At 37.8% G+C, this 19,568-nt stretch overlaps 1 protein-coding gene across 1 annotated transcript in view; it reads right to left on the bottom strand.

Moving 5' to 3' along the window:
- Positions 1-2,818: 2,818 nt before the first annotated feature.
- Positions 2,819-19,568, bottom strand: part of dgkb (diacylglycerol kinase, beta) — an 84,353-nt gene continuing 67,603 nt past the window's right edge. Inside the window, exons 21-25 of the mRNA XM_026183769.2 lie at positions 17,715-17,805; positions 16,221-16,416; positions 9,921-10,041; positions 9,644-9,704; positions 2,819-5,838 (exon numbers count right to left, since the gene is read on the bottom strand). Coding sequence (XP_026039554.1) covers positions 5,731-5,838; positions 9,644-9,704; positions 9,921-10,041; positions 16,221-16,416; positions 17,715-17,805 — 577 coding nt within the window. The 3' untranslated portion in view covers positions 2,819-5,730. The remainder of the gene's footprint in view (positions 5,839-9,643; positions 9,705-9,920; positions 10,042-16,220; positions 16,417-17,714; positions 17,806-19,568) is intronic.

The raw sequence follows: 19,568 nt of genomic DNA, 5'->3' as shown, positions 1-19,568 counted from the left end.
TTAAGATGAAAATTTGTCTGTATGTGGTCTATGAACTAAAGAAGTTTGACACCGTGGCTTTGAGTTAAATAGAACAGCATGTACATCACAACAATAAATAAACTTGAACGTGTTGTACATGTCAAGAAATATTCTGCGAGATTTAAAGAATCAGACTTTTTAGAATAAAATACTACTTTGTTTTGTGAATCTGATAAGTTTCTCCCCTTAGATCTCTTTTTCTGTTTGGTCTGACTGTTGTAGGATGTCTGCAGTTTCCTGGTTGCACACCTATATTTAAAGCTTACAGGCGTTATTTTTGAAAGAAGGTCATGGGCAAAAAAAAAATCATTACCACTGTCAGGAATGCTTTTTTGTCGCTGTTGCAGCTAAGTTGTAATTTGTAAAAATGTGTGTTGGGTGCATAACAATCAACATAGATTTGCTTGCCAGGATACAGAACAGATCTAGGATAAAACCCTGAAAGAGAACTTTACCAGTGCATCAAACACTTGACTGAAAGACGGGCATATCGGAAGTCAGTGGTGGTCACGCTGGTGCCATCTTGGATCCAGGCAGGGTTCCATTACCAGGCAGGTGAAGTGGATGTGAAGTGAAGTACTGTGTCACTCCTGCTGAACACCCTGAGGATGGAGAAACGCAGGTCAAGTGCAGGAGTCTACCCATCTGACACTGAGACAGCCAATACCCTAAACCAAGTGCCACTCCAAAAGAATATAATTGGGGTTTTCCCCATCTGTTTTATTTTCAAAAATAAAACTCAAGACACTGAAGTTACTCCAGATTACTACACTGTGTTTCACTTGTACTTATTTAGCCAAAATTGAGGTGACTAAAAATAGGGGACAAGAATAATCATTATAAAGACAGTTAACCACTTCATTTGCTGCTTATCCTCTTTGAGCATTTATTGAAACATTACTTGCATTCTTTTGTACTATTAAAAAAGAAGAAGAAGAAAAATTAGTGGCAAGTGAAAGCTTATTGCCAAACATTTTTACATTCTAGTAATTTCACTATCACTCACATGGGAGTGAGAGAGAGAGAGAGAGAGAGAGAGAGAGAGAGAGAGAGAGAAATAGAGCTATCTCCTCTAGGATGCAAGATGAAAAACAAATGTTGAAGATCAGGAATTCACAGGGTGTTAAACTAACATGAACAGAATATATTTAATGGGAATGAGCATTAATCTTGGCAAGTTATACTAACAAATGAGTAGTTATTCAGTTTAATTCGATTTTATTTATGTAGTATAGCAATAGTGATTGCTATAGTATAGCAGTCTCCAGGTGCTGTAAGCAAAGACTCTACAATAATACAGAGATTAGAGTTATGTAGATTCAAATTCCAAGTCAATATCTCCCTGTTGGTGAAAAGAGATGAAAAACCATGTACTATCTGGGTTTGCTTAGAAACAAATGGCTGCAAACTAGTGGCACAAAAATGAATCATTAGATTTGGGGGGGGGGACCAAAATAAAACTATCAGAAAGATTGCAAAAACTTTAGTGGTGTCCAAGTCAAGAATCTGTTACATTCTTATAAAACATGGAGGAATTGGCCAGTTCAGCAAAACCAAACATCCCCAAAGACCACAGAAGACTGGATAGAGAAAGCCCAGTCAAGAACACTCAATGAGGGGGGAGTATCATTGTCAAGGTCTGCAATCATGAAATCCCTTCATGAATGTTAAAAATGCAACAAGGTCAAAACCACAACTTACACCGAAGAACAGGAAGGAAAGATTAGACTTTGGACAGATGATGACCAAGATTAGCTGGTACTGAAATAATGGGAAGGAAAAAGGCATCTAGAAGGAAAGAGGCAGCTCATGACTCAATTAATACGACATCATCTGTCAAACATGGTGGAGACAATGTTATGGCATTGGGCATGTATAGCTGCCAGTGGAACTGGGCTATTAGTGTTGGCAGTGTTATTATATTGTGTAGTGGATAATGAACCAAAGCATATTGCAAAAGAGTTTCTCAAGACAAAGAGATGGGATCCTAACCCTATTCTTCGATGGCCAAGGCAGTTACCTCATTTCAACCCAGTAGAACATGCTTTTTAATTATTAAATACAAAACTGAATGGAGAGAGGGCCACAAACCTTGCGGTGGTGTACAGAGGCACATTGCAAAAAGTGGTGTAACTGCCCCAAAAGTTATAGACCTAACTGTATTGCCCAGAGTTGGACTGCATGTGACAAAGAAATTACCCAACTTAGTCACACTGGCCATCAGTGTTCTATAAAGTGCTACTTTTCTAGTACAAAGACTGCATGATGTCCCATTGTGCCTCTGTGGAAACAGAGCTGGTAATTTAGCTAATTCTACTCTAATCATTAACTTCTACTTAAACATTTCTAGTAGTGTGAAAGCAAGCAGTAGACCGTTGCTGATACACTGCTATGCTAAATTTGATAAACAGCAATGGAGACAATATCCTGACCGATAACAGCCTTGCATTTATGTCGCCCTTTTGTCAATTTTGTTCATACAGAAAACACAATATTATAATTGCAATTAAAGCACCTACCTCATATTTGTGTCATACATATAATTATCAATTAATCTAGCATGCATGTCTCTGGAGGAGGATGGAGCACCTGAGGAAACACAGGACCAGAGAGGACATAAAGACTGCACTGATTCAAATCGTGCTGTTGCCTCAAAGCTTCTTTCTTTGAGGCAACAGTGCTAACTGTGACGCCCGTAGAATTTGAATCTGTTATACCAACAATCTTTTGACTAATATGTGACTACTATGCATCATTAAGGAGTAAAAGGTTAAAAAAAAAATTCCTGAACACAATGCCAAACAACAAGCTTTTTTATTGTTTCCATCACTTTTCTCAGTCAACACTGGCAGGCATAATTTCTTTTTAGACAACAACAAAATGGTGTGAGTTCTAGAATGAAGCAAAAAGCAGAAAAATAAATAATACTGTGTACAAAAATACAACCTCACTGTATAAACGCTACACAATACAAAGCAAAAAGACATGGGAGACTCCTTGGCTATCGTCTCCGCCAGCATATGGCACTTATAAAGACCGAAACAGTCAAGCCTAAAATTCTTCCCAAAACATGCAAATGTGAAGTTCTATAAAAACAAATGCATTTATCAAGTGTGTCTCGCTGGTAGGTCTGTAACATAATGTCCCCAGAATATGAATAAGTGAGTACTTTTAGTCTTTGGTCAGCCTGAATGAAATTAGTGCAGAAAAGCACTGAATAAGACAAATACCATCCAGCCACTTAATGCTCTGTATTAAGGAGGATACTCATAGGAAATTACTATCTATAAATGGCAACTGTGCATATGTTAGTGACTGTTATAAAATGTGACTGATTTTCAGTATTGATTCTTTAAAAGGTTGTTACCAACATGTTGAATTTCTGAACTCTCTTGGGCAGCGTTCTAGATATTTCTTTAGGAATAGTTCTCCAGGCTCCTTGAATGACATTCAAAGCTCTACTTTGGACGTTGGCTTCCTTTTGGTCTCTTCTCTGTGGAGATGATCCCCCAGTGCTGCAATTATCTTAAGCTCTATGGAGGCCAAGCCATTACTTAGTATCTTGTTTTGTGCTTTTCTATCCACGTATACTTTTACTGCATTGGCAGTGAGTTTGGGATCATTGTCACGCTGAAGAATTAAGCTTTTGCCAATCCAATGCTTTCCAGATGGTACATCATGGTGGATTAAAATCAGCTGGTAGTTTTGCACGGTCATAATTCCAATTTTGGCAAAATCCCCAACACCACTGGTTGAAATGCAGCCCAGAACCATGACAGAGCCTCCACTGTGTATTACAGATGCCTGTAGACACTCACTGTGGTTGCTCTCTCCTGACCTGCTCCAAACATATTTTAACTCAAAATGTAACACAACTCCACAAGACCTGTTACTGCTGATTTATAGACTTTTTTTGTGATTTCTTTCCCTGTTTCCCTTCTTTAAGAATGGCTTCTTCATAGCCACCTTCATACTGAGAACATTTATGATGGGGCTTTGCCGAAAGGAGATGGATCAATTGAAAGGCCAGATGCATCTTTCCGGTCTCTGGGTCAAGTCTGTATTGACAAAGAGACCTGACTCAGGTGTTTTTGCTGTTTCTGAAGGACACGACTTCCATATGCTGTTTTAAGGACATAGTGCACGACATGCTAAAATAAGCCAGATTTTTGGCTAATAATCCCCTTGTTGGTCCAAAACACTATTTTATGCCAGTAAACTAAGTTATCTTTGGCATTAACTTTTTTGGGGGGATATTCAACTAAAGAAATGGGATCATGCTATTAACAAGGTGCTAAAGTTAAAAATTAAAACTGTCTTTTTGCAAACTTGTCTGTTACGTAGACAACACTGAGTGATTTAAAAATCTGTGTTAAGTAGCTTAAGAAACAAACAAACAAAAAATCCTCTTAAAATTGGACCGGACTGAAAATGAGTGTAAAAACAGCCAATATCCAAAGGAAAACTTTGAAAGCCTGTAAGACAGTCTGGATACTTAGAAGCAAAATATAAAGAAATGAGGAATTTGCACAGCAATGTATATACATGAATGTCAATAGTAAGTTTGTAGATCTTTCACTGTTTAATGGACGCTTACTTGTGCAGCGGACTGTAAACCCTCATCAACAAACATCAGAAAAAAATGAGTTACCATAGAAGGTCAAGCTGCTTCTTGTGAACATAACTATACAAGTGCTTGTACTATACAAGATAAATATTGTTGTTTTCTGTGGCTTTTCAAAGATTTTCATTCTATTATGCCTGAGTACCTGTTAAGAAAGCACAGGATCCCATAAAAATGCAGATAAATGATGATGTGGTTGAAACAGAGCTGTGCTGTAGATGCAGATTCAAAAATGATCAATTTCCATAAGTGTCAAAAGAGATCATGGTCACTCATGCAACAGAAAGTGTGCACAGATCTGGTAAAACTGTCTCGAAATCTCTCGTGCAACGTAAAACAAAGAGTGTCATGCATTTTTTATGAGCAATCAATAATCATTCCTAATCTTTCCACTGACGGAGAAGCAAAACAGCCAATCAAAACATGACAAGGATGACTTGCAGGAAACATGAAACGAAAGCAGATTCTCTGTCTTTGCACTATTTGAAGCCATTCATGACTGAAGCGTAGAAGAGATGTCGGGTAGAGACACTTCACTTTTTACTAAACACTTTGGGAAAAATCAGATGCAAACTCCAGATATGTCATCTCCAACAGCACCAGCCTCTTTCACTGTCCATCATGCATCAGGGGTATGCAAATACAAAAATAAAACATTAGAAAACATCAATAGCAGTTAAATATGAATAAATAAATAAATAAATAAATAAATACATCTCACAAAACACATTCAGCGGTGGGTTTGTTACACATGGCACAGAGCACAACAGCAAAAATAAAAACAGAAGTTTAGAAAATAGAAGAACAGAAGTGAACTTCCATAAATAGCTTCAATATTTTTGGAGCGAAATTACACCACAGACTGTAGAAGAAAGTGTCAGTCCTAAACTCGCCTCGCTTTGGATTCAATGTGGGCTTCTCAGTGACATCTCCATGCTGCAGGCGACACATCCTGATCCTACACTTTGCTACTGTATGCTGGGCTATCAATCAGACAAAGGGCTCCTTTACAAACAGGCCCAGCTAAGATCAACCGGTGACTACTGCCCTGCAGGTGTGTGTGAGCACTCGGAGGTCTTGAAGGTTCAGTCTTTGCTCTCAGTGCGAGTTCGTCTGATCAGTGAAGAGAAGAAGCTTCGACCTTGTGGTGGTCCCATTAGCATGGGAGCTTGGTTCTTGTGAACGATCTCAATCTGGTATAAGAAAAGAGAGAGCTGAGATTTAGCTCAGAAAGGAAATGTGTTTTAAGCTGTCTGTTAACATCTTCACATAGCATTTTTCAGTAGCATTATGAAATCACTCAGTGCTTACTATACAGTAGACTATAAAGGGAGTTTTCCCAATGCTGCCTGGCTTATAGGGAGCATTCACTCTTTAATCCACGATGAAAAAAACTGATGTCTTGTCAATTTGTCTTTCTGCTTTGCCAAGTGTTGTAAGCCATATTCACCCACTCTTATTATTTGTTTACTCCAGCACGCCTGCTATGTACAGTGCTGTGAAAAAGTATTTGTTCCCTTCCTTATTTCTTAGTTTTTTGCATATGTGTCATAATTGCATCTCTCACACTATCAAACTAATTTTAACATTTGACAAAATCAACCCAAGTAAACACAAAACTGTGTTTGTAAAATGATGACTTCATTTATTAACCAAAAAAATACTAACCACACCCAGGCCCTATGATATTCTGAATCAAGAAATGACTTAAATAGAACCTGCGTATAATATAAGTGCAGTTGGCTAAAGATAAAACACAAAACAGATGAAAAAGAAACTCTTTAGGATCAGTCAGTCTGAAAAGGTTTAGACTCCTTTGTAAACCTATGAAAAAACAATTAAAGTACAAAATTTCTGTTCTCCTTGACTTTTTCCAAAGTCATCCAGCGGACCAGACTGAAGTCTTTGATGGGCCGATTCTGGCCCACGTGCCTCATGTTTGTCACCCCTGATTTAGATTTAAACCACTGAAATATATATGCCAGACGTGACTGTAAGCTAAAATACTGACACATAACACTTAACACATAATATAGTCTACTTATCTTTTGATTTAAGCACAAATTTGAAATTTGAATTTGAAAAATTTGAATTTGAAAAATTTGAATTTGAAAAATTTGAAATTTGAAAATTTGAATTTTCTTTCTGTATTAATTATTTTTGTTATTATTGTATTTAATTGTTTTAGTGCACAATCCATGTCACACATGTTTTTGAAACAGCTCCTGATACTGTGAAACTATGTTTTTTTTGTTTGGTCTGTTTTTTGGGGGGTTTTTTGTACGACATTTCTTGTTTTCAGATAAACATAATTCGATAATTTTACAGCAGCTATACTTCATATATATATTGATGTGATGCCACAATCAACAACAATAAACACAAACACAACAAAAACAATGGTATTTAAACTATTATTTAGTTTTCACAGCTCATTTACAGAAGACTTTTACCTATAAAATGAAAGTGCCTCCATAATCAACAAATGACTTTTTTGAATTATGTTTACCTTTCTTTTAAATCTCAGAAGGTTATCCCCATGAAATAATAAGGTCTCTATCCACTGTTCATTATACCCAGCACTTTATCCCCACAGAAGCAAATTCAGCAATGCATTAACAATTAAAAAAAAAATCCTCCATATGGATGTTGCATCCAAATGGGTTCTTGTCAAGTGGCTTATGAATGCATATTTGAACGTCCTGACTACAACAAACTTTGAGAATCCCTGGGGTTAGTGACTCCGATAACATATTATTGTGGATTACTGTAAAGACTGAATTTTATATTATCTGACAATATCCTGTTTGCCTGCAATGATGCAATTTCTTTTAGGAGTTGCAACTGTAGATCGATGGAACCCCAAATATCAACCATCAAGGGTTGTCATATTAAGCACATCATTATAGAGTTGCACTAAGAGTCTAAACGCAGTAATGGGGAGGGGAAATGCTACCATCTGCATTCAAAGGACCACATTCACTTCAAAGGAAAGATGCCATTTATTGTGCTTGCACTCTGACGCTGGAGCAATTACTTAGCTTTTGTGGGCTTTCTGCCATCATTAAACATGATTGAAGTTAATGTTTATCAAGTACTTTGCCATAAACATGATAGTCTTTACAGACAAGACAGTGGCCAAAAAAGAAAAAAAGATCTAAAGTGATACCTGAAATAAATTTGGATGGTAATCAAGCTCTGTTTCTTTAAAATGCAGGATTAAGTATTTATGTGGTTCAAGGGCCCATGGAACAATATGGCTTTTAGACAGAAAATAAAATAATTTGCTCAAATGAAGCATGGATGTAATGAGCTATCAGGTCACAATTAATCATCCAAATTAAGAAAACCGAGGGGGGATTTTACTTAGACCCTAATGAAGGTGCATTGTACCAGAATCAAATTTGGAAATATGGTGCCAGTTATTTTAGATCTACTCATCAGAGTGACACATGCTGCATTTAGCTTAAAATCTTAAATGGTTATGGTGTTAAACATGGTATGCATGCAGAGACTGATATGCATTTGCATAGCTGCTGTTGTTAATAATTAGTGGAACAACATCCAATTTGAAGTGTGATGTTTTTGTAGGCATTTAACGCGTTAAGTGATTCAGATGCAGTTCAGACATACAGAATGAAAAACTTTCCTTGGAAATCATTGCAGCACAATTATGTATCGTCAGAGCCCAACTTTGCTCTGTGTAGTTGTGCCAGCAGATACAAGAGCACTTGCAGGCCACTTGTTTTGTCATGGCTGGGCGATCCATATGTAAATCTCGGCAGCACTTCATCTGCAGTGGTGTTCTAATTAAAGCTAAACACAACCGTAATCAACGCAAACTCAGGAGTTTCCTTTTGAAAAACGAGCAACTTGGACAGAGAGAAAACACTTATCGAGGTACACGTTTGCGATCTAGACGATGAGCAAATTAGAAGAAATAAGACTTGAATCATTAAGAATTTGTTATCATAAATTAATGCACTAGAATATAAAGCAGCAACAGCTGAACTGTTATATTAATCTTAATATTAAAGCATATATATTTGATATTTTTTTAAACATGTATCAGCTTTTGGTTTGTTTGTCAGAAAGCTATATATAAGATATATATAAATCTTTTAAAGTTTGTATCTGTCTTGTGTGAAACTTGTATGAAAAGCATACAAGAGTGAAAACAGATATAAGATCCCTTGAAAAATTCTATAATAAAACTTGTATGTGTTGGATACTTACTAAAACAATATATGAAAGTAATGAGAAAGTGGCCACTTTCAGGAGTAAATCATATAAGTTTTTACTATTTCTTTTCCATATGGGAGAAGTCATTGAAAGAAGATTTAATCAGTCACTAAGGTGGGTCGCATTAATGACTCCTGGACATCTTAACATCTTAGACCATAATGTCTATAAACCAATACCTTCTTATGAATATGCAGATGCATAGACAAGGGATAAGTTTTCTGTTTTGGTTTTATAATGCAGTTGCAATAGAGCAGGCTTTGTTAGCATACAGTTAAATAGCTGATGTGGTTTCAAAACCATTGTTTTTCACCTAACAAGCATTTAACTTTTCACTTTTGTTTTTTATCTTCATGATGCCCGTGTGGGGCATTTTCATAGTAGAACTCAAGATCTCCCACACAACAGTAACTATGTGTTTCCTCAGAGGTTCCTCAAACAGTCTGATGTTACTCTTTAAGCTCAGAATAAAAAACAAACAAAGAACTTTTTGAAAACTTGAATTTACAGAATGAGTCATGGATGCTCATTGCCACATGTTGGAAAAATTCTCAAGCATCAATATGACTGTCAGACTGCAGATTCCATATGTAAAACGTATTAATATTTTTTCATTTGCAAATCTTTTTTTTGTAAATGGAGATTACAAAATACTTTGCTCGATTCTTCTTTCACTGCCCTTACAATTTACTTTATATTGGCATATAACTGTCTTTAGTTTGGATGAACCATTTGTGGAAATGCAGTTCAACTTACAGTGCACGGAGTCTGCATCCAAGGTTCACCATCAATCTGCATTGGAAGGGATTTACTGGTTCTGTAAGTGAAGAACGAGAAAACATGCTGTAACAAATCTTCACAATAAAACCAAATAAAAGCATTCTGCACCAGGATGCTTAAAAATCATCACCTTAATTTATACTCGTAGCATTTTTATGCTTTTTCTTATATGCCATAGCATTTGCTACCATAATAAACTAAAAACAATATAATAATTGGAAGAAACAGGCACAAAACATTGTTAAAGACTGACCTGATAGTCACAGAGGAGCATTGTGCCAAGCGTCGTCCAGCGCTCTTCAGGCCAGTGTAGATCTGACCCATCTCCATGGCTCCTTCGAGTCCCACAACCTCCAAGAGCTGGTCAGACAGGTCTGAGACAAAAGCAAACAAAAGCAACAAAGCAAAGAAAAAAACACTTTTTTAACCATGCAAAGTCCAGCCAAGTTTTGTCCTCATTATGTTATAGTATCACTGCTGCTTTTGAATGTAGCTACCATTCACATGAGAGGTAAACAATGCAAAAAACTCGTACTAGGAGTGAGAAGACACATGAAACAAAGTACAAAAGCAAGGAGGGGAAGAGGAAAGTGAGAAGGAGGTGAGGAAGAATAAAAGAACATGACATGTGATGTTCCTCACTTCAGAGTTTGCCTTCTGTTGCTGAAATATTTAATATTCACTGTTTTAAAAAAAAGATAGAAAAAAGGCAACAAGCTACAAACAAAACAGCTATTAATTAGATTGCACCGGCAATGCAAAGCAATCTTGTGATAATATAATTATTAATTTCTCTTCTGTTTTTCAGTTATGAGCATTGATTTTGCCCCTGCTGGAAGCCCAGTGTCACGCAGGGCCCATCTGTTTCGGAGGCCCGCTCTGCCTCCGACTCTCCATCAACTCATCCCTCCACAAATTAAGAAGCTGCTGCCTCGCTGTTGGTAGTATACAGACACTAATTGAAACTAAGACCCATTTTTAGGCACTCGGTGTGTGTGAGCGTGTTAGCCCCGCAATGCCGTGTGTACGTGAGTCGTGTTGGTTTCCTGAAGGAGTGTCGTGGGCAATGTTGCTGTTGCGGTGAGATGTTGTTGCCGCCGCCGAGCTGTGGTGTCCAGCTGTCACCATGGTGATGGACATGCGTCTGCCCCTATCTCAACGCTGGACTTTGAGTGCAGCACTTTCCAGGGTCGGAGTGGAAGAGTGTGTACACATACAATCCAAAGCAGGTTGACCTCCCTGACACTGAGCTTTAAAGTTGCTCCCCCCGTCACGTGACTTCTCACGTTGATGTGAACGGCTCATGCAGGCCCATGGTGACATATATGATGGACAGCATCACCAAAGCGATAGGGATTCCTGTTTGCCCCGAGCTACAAAGATCTATTATACTCTAGAGCTCTTAGCTTGGGAAAGAATGCAAAGGCTGTAGCTGTGCTGGTTTAAGAAGGGCAGGAGGACCCTGTGCAGCCAACACACACACACACACACTAAAACATACTCACAGACACAAATTTGCTTTTAGTTACAACTTTTACGATGTCTCAAAGAATTAAAGACCAACCCTGATGAAAAAAACGAGCCTATTATTTTGTGAATTCTTGTAAATCGTGTTGCTGCAGTGACATACAGTCCTGTATATCACTCATTTCTTTATAATTTGTTTTGTTTTTAGAGCTTTCAGGCCTTCTTGTGTGTAAAATAGAGGACAAAAGGAGAAGTGGCACTCCAACTATCTACAGGTGAACAGCATCTGAAAGCCAATAAAGACCTGATATAGGCCTTCAGTTTATCTATCTGCTCTTCACTGACTCCCCATTAGAAATGAGATGAATCCAAATGTATGGAGGAGGTAAGATGAGAGGTACAATAGTGAATGTCTACAGCCATCTGTAAAACACAGCCGAGGGCGTGTCCTAGTAAAATGTAAAGAAATGCGATGTGGCTCAAATCTTTTGCACGGTACTCTAGAAGAGTAGTGTGGTTAGAGCTGAGCTACATTTCTGATGTTGTACAACATCTGTCTCCCATATAAGTACTTTTATTTAAAGGTCCAAATAAGTTTCCAAAATTACATTTTCTAAGTTTATTTACTCTAAAGTCAGCTACACCAGAGTATATCAAGTATATTTAATTTAAAAGTAAAGATGCTGATGCAGTATATTAAGGTTGTGACAAATCATTAATGTTAGTTATGTATCAAGTTGTATATTGTTCACCCGCAATATACAACTTGACATACTGTAACTTAAGTTTATTTTCTTTTCTGAAAATGAGTTTACCGACTTTCTTACACTCCACTGCCTTGCAGTGTACACTTATTTGCATTGATGCTGATACCTTGCCTGGATCTACAGTCCAAAGAAATTAAAATATGTCCATTGGCACAACTAAACAGAATAATGAAACTGTTTAAAACTCAACACACCCGTACCCTTACAAATTAAATTGTATTGTATTTCCTGATAGGAGCATTCGGTCTCATTTTTACAAAAGCCTGAAATGAACCTTCAGGTAAAAATTGTTCTTTCAAATTAAGAGTTGAAAAAAATAGTTTTCAAAATGATAAAAAAATTACAGAAGCTATCCTCTGTCTCAGAATTGTAAGGAAATTGATTCTGATCAGAATCTTTTCTAATCTGTCCATGTTCCACCTCTCCATGAAATGTCATGAAATATGGCAAAATAGTACAAAAGCACTAGTCTTGGAGGAGAAATGGCCTTCAGGCAAAACTTAAAATTAGACATATTTTCATCTCTTTCTAAGAAATGAGGACACACGACTTCAATAAGGGTCTTAATGGACTGAAATCATATTTTATCTCGAGTGGGGTGTTTTTTTGTGAATTTCCATTTTTCTTTTCTTGAATCACCATCAATTATTCCATTTACGGGAAGTTCAAATGATTCACCTGGATCTACAATACAAAGCACACTCGCCTAAATATAGTAAAAAACCAACATGTTCTCAGAGATAAATTGGGAGAAAAACTGAATCACCTAACCGATTAGAAAGGCCAATTTATAAAAAGTCATGATAAGCAGTCTATGGCCAAATATAAACCAAATCATCTTATTTATCTAATCTCGAATCAATGTCCCTTACGTAGGTCAAGAAATCAGGATTTCAAATTGATAAACACTACAAGTGATAGTGAATGAAACAATGATATGAACCAGTGTCCGTATGGGACATGAAAAAGCAGCACACTGCGACTTTAATCTTAGCCACATCTTCCCATCAGAGAGAGAGAATAGAAACAACGTCCTTGTCACTGTCACACAACTACCTGTCCAGGCCAGTGGCTGCACTGACACATGTGGAGCGACAGGGTGAGAGCAGAGGAATAAAAGACAGACAGTGACGGAGCAGAGCAGGACCAGCAGCCGATCTGCTGAAAGTAAAACTAAAGAGGAATGGCGGAACAAGGAGGGAGGGCATGTGGAGGCCGATCCTCCAATGAAAGCTTCATGGGGCTTGTCACGGGGGATCAGTCCCAAGCATCAACCCCTCCACCCACACATGAAGCCCCTATTCTAAATAATTCACTCTGCAGCCATTCCCTTCCACCTGAGGGGCTTGTCTCCTGGCGTCACCAGCGGGACGATTTAACAGCTCCCGAAAGGTCAGGGTTTTTTTTTTTTTTCATCCCCTAGCCACCCACCAGCCCACCCATCCACACACAGATGCAACTACACATACAACTTGACAAAAAATGATCTCTGCCAACAGTCATGTGCGTCACCCTCTGCCCCTCTGGGCTAATGCACTCCTGTGTGTTTACCTCTAAATACGCTGTTCTCTTGATCTAACAAGTTTGGCTGCTCACCTTGAGGGCACCTTCCACAAGGGCATCTATTCTAAGATATACAGTACAGGTGGACAACACAAACACACCCACCCGCATCAATACACAGGCTCAAATGGGTATGGACACACATAAACAAAGGGAAATACTCCCCACTCACACTAAGTGCCTTTCCAGGTTTAGACTGTGGCCTCTATTTTTTTTTTTTAAATACAAACACAGAAGTGATTGATTTTTTTTCAGGGATAAATGGAGTGTTCATCATAGCAAAGCTGGGCTTTGCATTGATCAAATGTGTCCCTCACAGTGCACATGTGCCACATGGTTCCTTTTTATTATGATTTTGCATTGGTTTAACCTGAAGTCTACTGAAATCCTTAAACCTCGATTTTTCTAACTGTCAGCAGGGGGTCGTCCAAAAAAAGAAGTCTGGTTGTATGGAAGTCAGTGAGAAAACTGCCATCGGTGAACATGTCCATGATAATCTTATGGTCCTGGTTGCAAATTAGAAGTCTTATTAAATACAACACTGCATTTCTTTTCTAAATGATGGTCATGTTTGATATCCAAGATGACACAGCAGAGTATGTTACAGGGCAAGCCTACTGACGGAAATGCTCAGCTCGAAGCATCAAAAAGGTGATGTTAATGTACTGGAGAATGACTTTTTTATGGGTTATTTATTGTCGGACTGAGTTGTGTTTCCTTGTCTACTTCCTCACTGTCTCTCACTTGTTTTCTCAGTTTTTTAAACAACATAAAACAGATTCATTTTGCACAATAAATGCTGTGACTGTGAAAAAGAGTCCAATTTAAAATGTGCCACCTTTAACCATCTTTAAAGGCAAAACAGCACCAAAGGAAACAGAAAATTGAATCACAACTAAAAGGAATGAATGCTCCATAGTGTGCTTCACAGAGGGCTTTTTATTTTCCAGAAATTGTGCTATGGCCAGTGAAGTCTCATAAGGGATCACTGGCAGCCATGTCTGGAGATCTTTGCTGGCTCGTCATGTCTCAAAGCCAGACACTGATTGTAACATCCACTTCATCCCCAGGTACAAACACACCATCTCAGCAGGAAACCTAAAAAACATACTGTGCATCACCTGAACAGGCACAGTTAGACATGATAGAAATAAAATACAAAAGCCAAGTAAATCCAGAATTCACGGCTGTGAGTCTACAAAAGAATTTAGAAAGACTCAACAGCAATTATTAGTAATAAAATTATTTCAATAAAGAACAGATTAGCTGTCATTCAAGCTATGTTGTAAACATGGATAAAATTGGGGCATATTGATATGAAAGCTTAACAAAAAGTAAAACTAAATTGTATTCCCTTTCAACAGGACTACAATAACTGAAAACACTTGTGCAGTGATGATATATTAAGCCACATATATATAGTTCTTACTATGTATTTGAAGGAAAAATTATATTGTCTGTAATTTTTCACTGCAGTACTAGAATATTCTGCTTTCTGGATATTTTCTACCCTTTGCTATTAACTCCCTAAAGCGGCTCACACAATTTCACCAGTTTCCACAGAGCAGCTGACTCATTGTGTTTCGTTCATTCATATATTCCCATTGATGGGCTTCCTTTTGACGTAAATGGATTCAGGGGTATGCCCAACACCCCACTCAGTCAGCTCCTATTAACAGAGCCTGTCCACTGGTGCCCACACAGACCATTAATACACAAGTGACAGTTCCAAACTGTGACATGATTGTACCTCTTCTTTGCAAACAAAACCTGCTGGCTGTGATTCACCTTGTCATCAGTGAAATATTAATGTGCTCAGGAAAAGTTTGGCCCAAAGTTTAGTCTTTGATCTGTCTGATAGGAGCAAGGACACAGACTGTTAGTGTCTGATGTGGGCTTCAGGGAGAAGAACCTCCTACACTGTCAAAGCTGTTTAACTTGCACTATTATTGTTTAACAGAGCAAACCAACCATGGTATGTAGCATGCAGAGGTTTGACTGCTGTTGATGACTCACCAATTACGTTACAACATGCCGACAGATTTAGCCAGAAATGTTCAGCTATTGAAAAAATAGTGGGCGTAACCACTCCCAAATAGTGTGTTATAGTAATCACATTACATTTTTCAGTCAGTTATTTTGTTACTCGTGTTACTTCATACATCTTCTTCATATATCTGGACACAAGGTTGACAACAAAAACCCTCCAAAACTGTCAGCTGATTTAAGTTTGTGTGCAGGAGGAGGAAAATGCTGGAGTGGTCTACAGCTTTGAGGAATAGGGATATGAACCTTACTTTTATTTTGACTGAATGAAAGGACGAATGCAAATACGAAATGCTTCACAGACAGACACAGCCACATTATTCTGTTAACACTACGTTGGCACTCTGGAAGCATGTGCACAGAAAACATGCTAACACAAAGATTATGAAAACCCCCAGAGTGATGCTAAAGCTGAGTGTGTGCAGACCCCAGCCCAGCAGCTAGAGCCTGAACTTTAGAGCCGGAATATATACTACACCAAAGTGGCCACTTACCAAAAAATCAATAGGCTACAACATGCTCCTTCAAGCTATGTTGCTAAATGTGGCTTTGTAGCCACATAGCCAAGTATAACACAGGTTATTGAAGCATTTTATTTAGCAATAACACATTTTCTCTGTGAGTTTAGATTTGTAATGTAATTAAGCTTTCTAACCACAATGATTTCAGCATTTATGTAAACAACCGTAAAACTCGGGTGTCAGAGCTACCTTGAACCGCAAACATGAGTTCTTTGGGGTCGAGCACAGGTGTCCTTTTGTCTTGACCCTTCTTTCCTCCCTTGCGGTAGCCCCTCCTCTTCTTGCTTTCACCCCAAAGGTTGGAGCCACCATGCATGCTGGGAATGTTGAGAATGGCAATGCCTTCCAAGGAAATACTGCTAAGGTCCAGAGTAACACCATCACACTTTTAAAAGAACACAGAAAGAGAAGGACAGATACAATCCGTTTCATCACAAGCTTTGTACTACAGTTTGATACTGAAATAATCTATAAGATGATGAACCCTAAACAGTGTTTTTCCCCAATGTCTAAACCAGAATATATTGCTTTGTCTAAGTAAGACGAACCTTTGATTCTTAACCAGTTCTCACCCCAGAGTGTCAATGCTGCTGTTGTGCCATAACGTGACACGGCTCTTAAAAATATTAGTAAGCACAGGGAGGTCATCTTTGAAAGAGAAGGTAAGATATAAATTTTTCAATCCATGAACTGGAAGTCCACTTTGTGTAGTTCTGTTTTCAGTTACTGTTCAGCAAAGTATAAAAACTACTTTATTAGAAAAATAGAGTTGAAATAAGCTCAATTACAACCCAGATGTTCAAATATTACTCTTATAACCTAAAATCAAATCTTTATTTCTAAAGTGTTCTTAAGGTAAGACAAGTTTTAGTTTCTGCTTACTCTCCACTATTTGGTTTAATTTAGGCACATAGCTAATATATGCTTAATCTTATTACGTAGAGATCTAGGAATCAGAATTTTAGAAAGATGGGAGAGAACCAGAGCAGCTGGTTGTTTTAACTTTAAAACACAAGTACACTTTGTACTAACTGCTTGACCCATCCTGCACTCATTTTAATTATGCTTAAAAGAGCCCAGCATGAAGGGGCAAGTGTCCTTATAGTTATTCTGTGTTAACCCAGAAATATTGTATTATATATTACTCTAAATGGTGCATTTTATGACTCAGGGATGTCTCATCATCTCCCTACCTGTCCTTCTTCAGTAATGTAAGCACTACTCAGCCCTAATTAATGAAGACCTCTGCACTGTGTGGATAGCTCTGAGAAGAGGGAAGATGAATTGTATAGACACCATCTTCATTATCACTCAATATCACACACAGCAGGGTCGTGTAGGGCTAATTACCTGTGTGTTACACTAAGGTTATGTGAGAAGTGGGTGGGGAGGTGCACAGATAGCCTTCACACATCCACACTTTGTCTGGGTGAATCTGAAACTAGTATACATTAGTGCTATTTATGGAGCAGCAGAAGACGAGAATATCTTAAATGACATCAATATTCTTACCTGACTGCTAGTGAAATACCCTTAATAATAAAGAATACATGATTGCTTCGTATCTAAGAGCTGAGATAAAGAAGAATAAGTTACAAAGCAACAAATTTCAAAATATATGCTTTTGCTTTTGTTTCTTTTCTTGGAAAAGTCTCCAAAAACAAAATACATGGTTTGAGTTACCTCAACCTCCAGAAAGTCGTGGAGCTTCTTACATGTGGCCGAAAAGGTCTCCGACGTGCCGAACTCAAAGTACCACAGCTTATTCTTTGTTCTGAAAAAAACAAAACAACAGGAACTGCAAAGGGACCGAGAAAAAAGGAAACATGGAAGTGTTTTCCCCACATCAAAATCTGAAGCTTGTGCTCTCTGTCTTTAGTCTCCTATACTGGATTATATAAAAAAATAGAAGACCACTCCATAAAGGTGGGTTTGTGCTTGAATCGTGTTTGAAAAAGAATCTTTTAATCTACACAGGAAATGTACTTTTACCATTTACAGCTTGCTAAAACCACACAGCCATTAATCCAAAAGAAGTATAATGTGTTTCATTAATCACTGAATTCAAAGCTAGTTAAGGAGGCATCTGAGGGAGCACTTCGGGTGGCTGTGCCCAACATTAAGGAGCAGGGAGGGGCATAAGAGGGTAATCTACCTGCCCTGGCAATTAACAGAGGACTAGGGTGCTGCTCCCCAGGCTTCCTACAGTGTACACTCCAGTCCCTAAGGCTGATGATCAATGACCTTGCAGGGGTGAGTCACCATCTGTCCAAACACTGCTATACTGTATTGTATTTTCTCTCAGGTACACAAATAAAATAAAACTGTAATTGTAATTTGATTTTCATTAATAAAGTAACATTAATATGTGCATCTTTGTGTAAAACAGGTGAAAGTAAAACTGCATGTCAAGGATAATTTGAATACTGCATTATTTATTTTATTTCTTTAATAATTTAAACCCCTGAACAAGAAGAATTCATCAACTTTGCTTTAAACAAGACTTGAAAGAACTATTACTGATCACTAGCTCGGTTTCATGCAATTAGAGGAGGCTGGATCTTTGAACTTATTTTCTTTAAGCCAAACTTGTTAGATCAGGTCAGCAGCTTCACAATGACTGTATTTATGGGGCAATGTGGATGGAGTAAAAGAAGCGGTTATTTTAAGACAGTCATGGAAACTTGTAAAACACTGCACTGCTAATGTGAGTGTGATACTAATAAAAATAACTGCTTAACAGGTTATGACACTGTGAAACAAATACAGTGAATTAGGTCATAGATTTTTTACATTCAGCTCTGTTTACTGCTTTACAATAAGTCAACACTAACTTTTTTCACCATGCTATGAGGTAAATTACTCAACATGTTTCTTCTCAACTTTCTCTTTTTTTTTGGCAAATAACCAAACCTCCTGCTGGCGACTTCAGTGAAAAGTACTTCAGTGCAGTAGATGGTGGGATGGTGGAGAAAAAATGGTCATTGCAAGCAATTCAATAAAAACATCAAACCTCTCATTAATCACAGTGATTTGTGCCGAGCAAATACCAGAGTAATGTTTCATATTAACAATTCAAGAGAAAATATTTTTTACATTTCTTCACTCTTTCCTCATCAAAAAGAAGTTTATTGGATATTGAAGAACATGTGAGACAGCTTTTGATGTTTCTAACGGGACATCGTTTATCTCAAAGATTCAAGGAAAGAAAAAAAACTACAACAATGCTGACAAGCAGAACTGAATACAGTAACAAATGTTACTCTCCTAGCTGGGATCAAAGCACTACAAGAGGAACGTATTAGTATAAGCACAGCAACAATCACTGAATTATTGATTTCCTCATTAGGACTTTTGTCAGGACCATTTAGCCACTTTATAAATGAGCTTTCATTAGAGTACTAGCAAGGTACACTTGATTTATAATGTGCAACATGGTCAATAGCAGAGGGAAGAAAGCAGAGGAAGGTGGTAAGAGGTATAAGGACGACCAGGGCCATGCTGGGAGAATTTACATAACACATTCCTACGTCTCCT

This window comes from Astatotilapia calliptera, chromosome 11 (assembly GCF_964374335.1).
Source record: "Astatotilapia calliptera chromosome 11, fAstCal68.1, whole genome shotgun sequence".
NCBI classification, from domain to species: domain Eukaryota; kingdom Metazoa; phylum Chordata; class Actinopteri; order Cichliformes; family Cichlidae; genus Astatotilapia; species Astatotilapia calliptera.
Note: the sequence above shows the minus strand (reverse complement) of the source record. Positions and strands in the feature narration are given on the sequence as shown.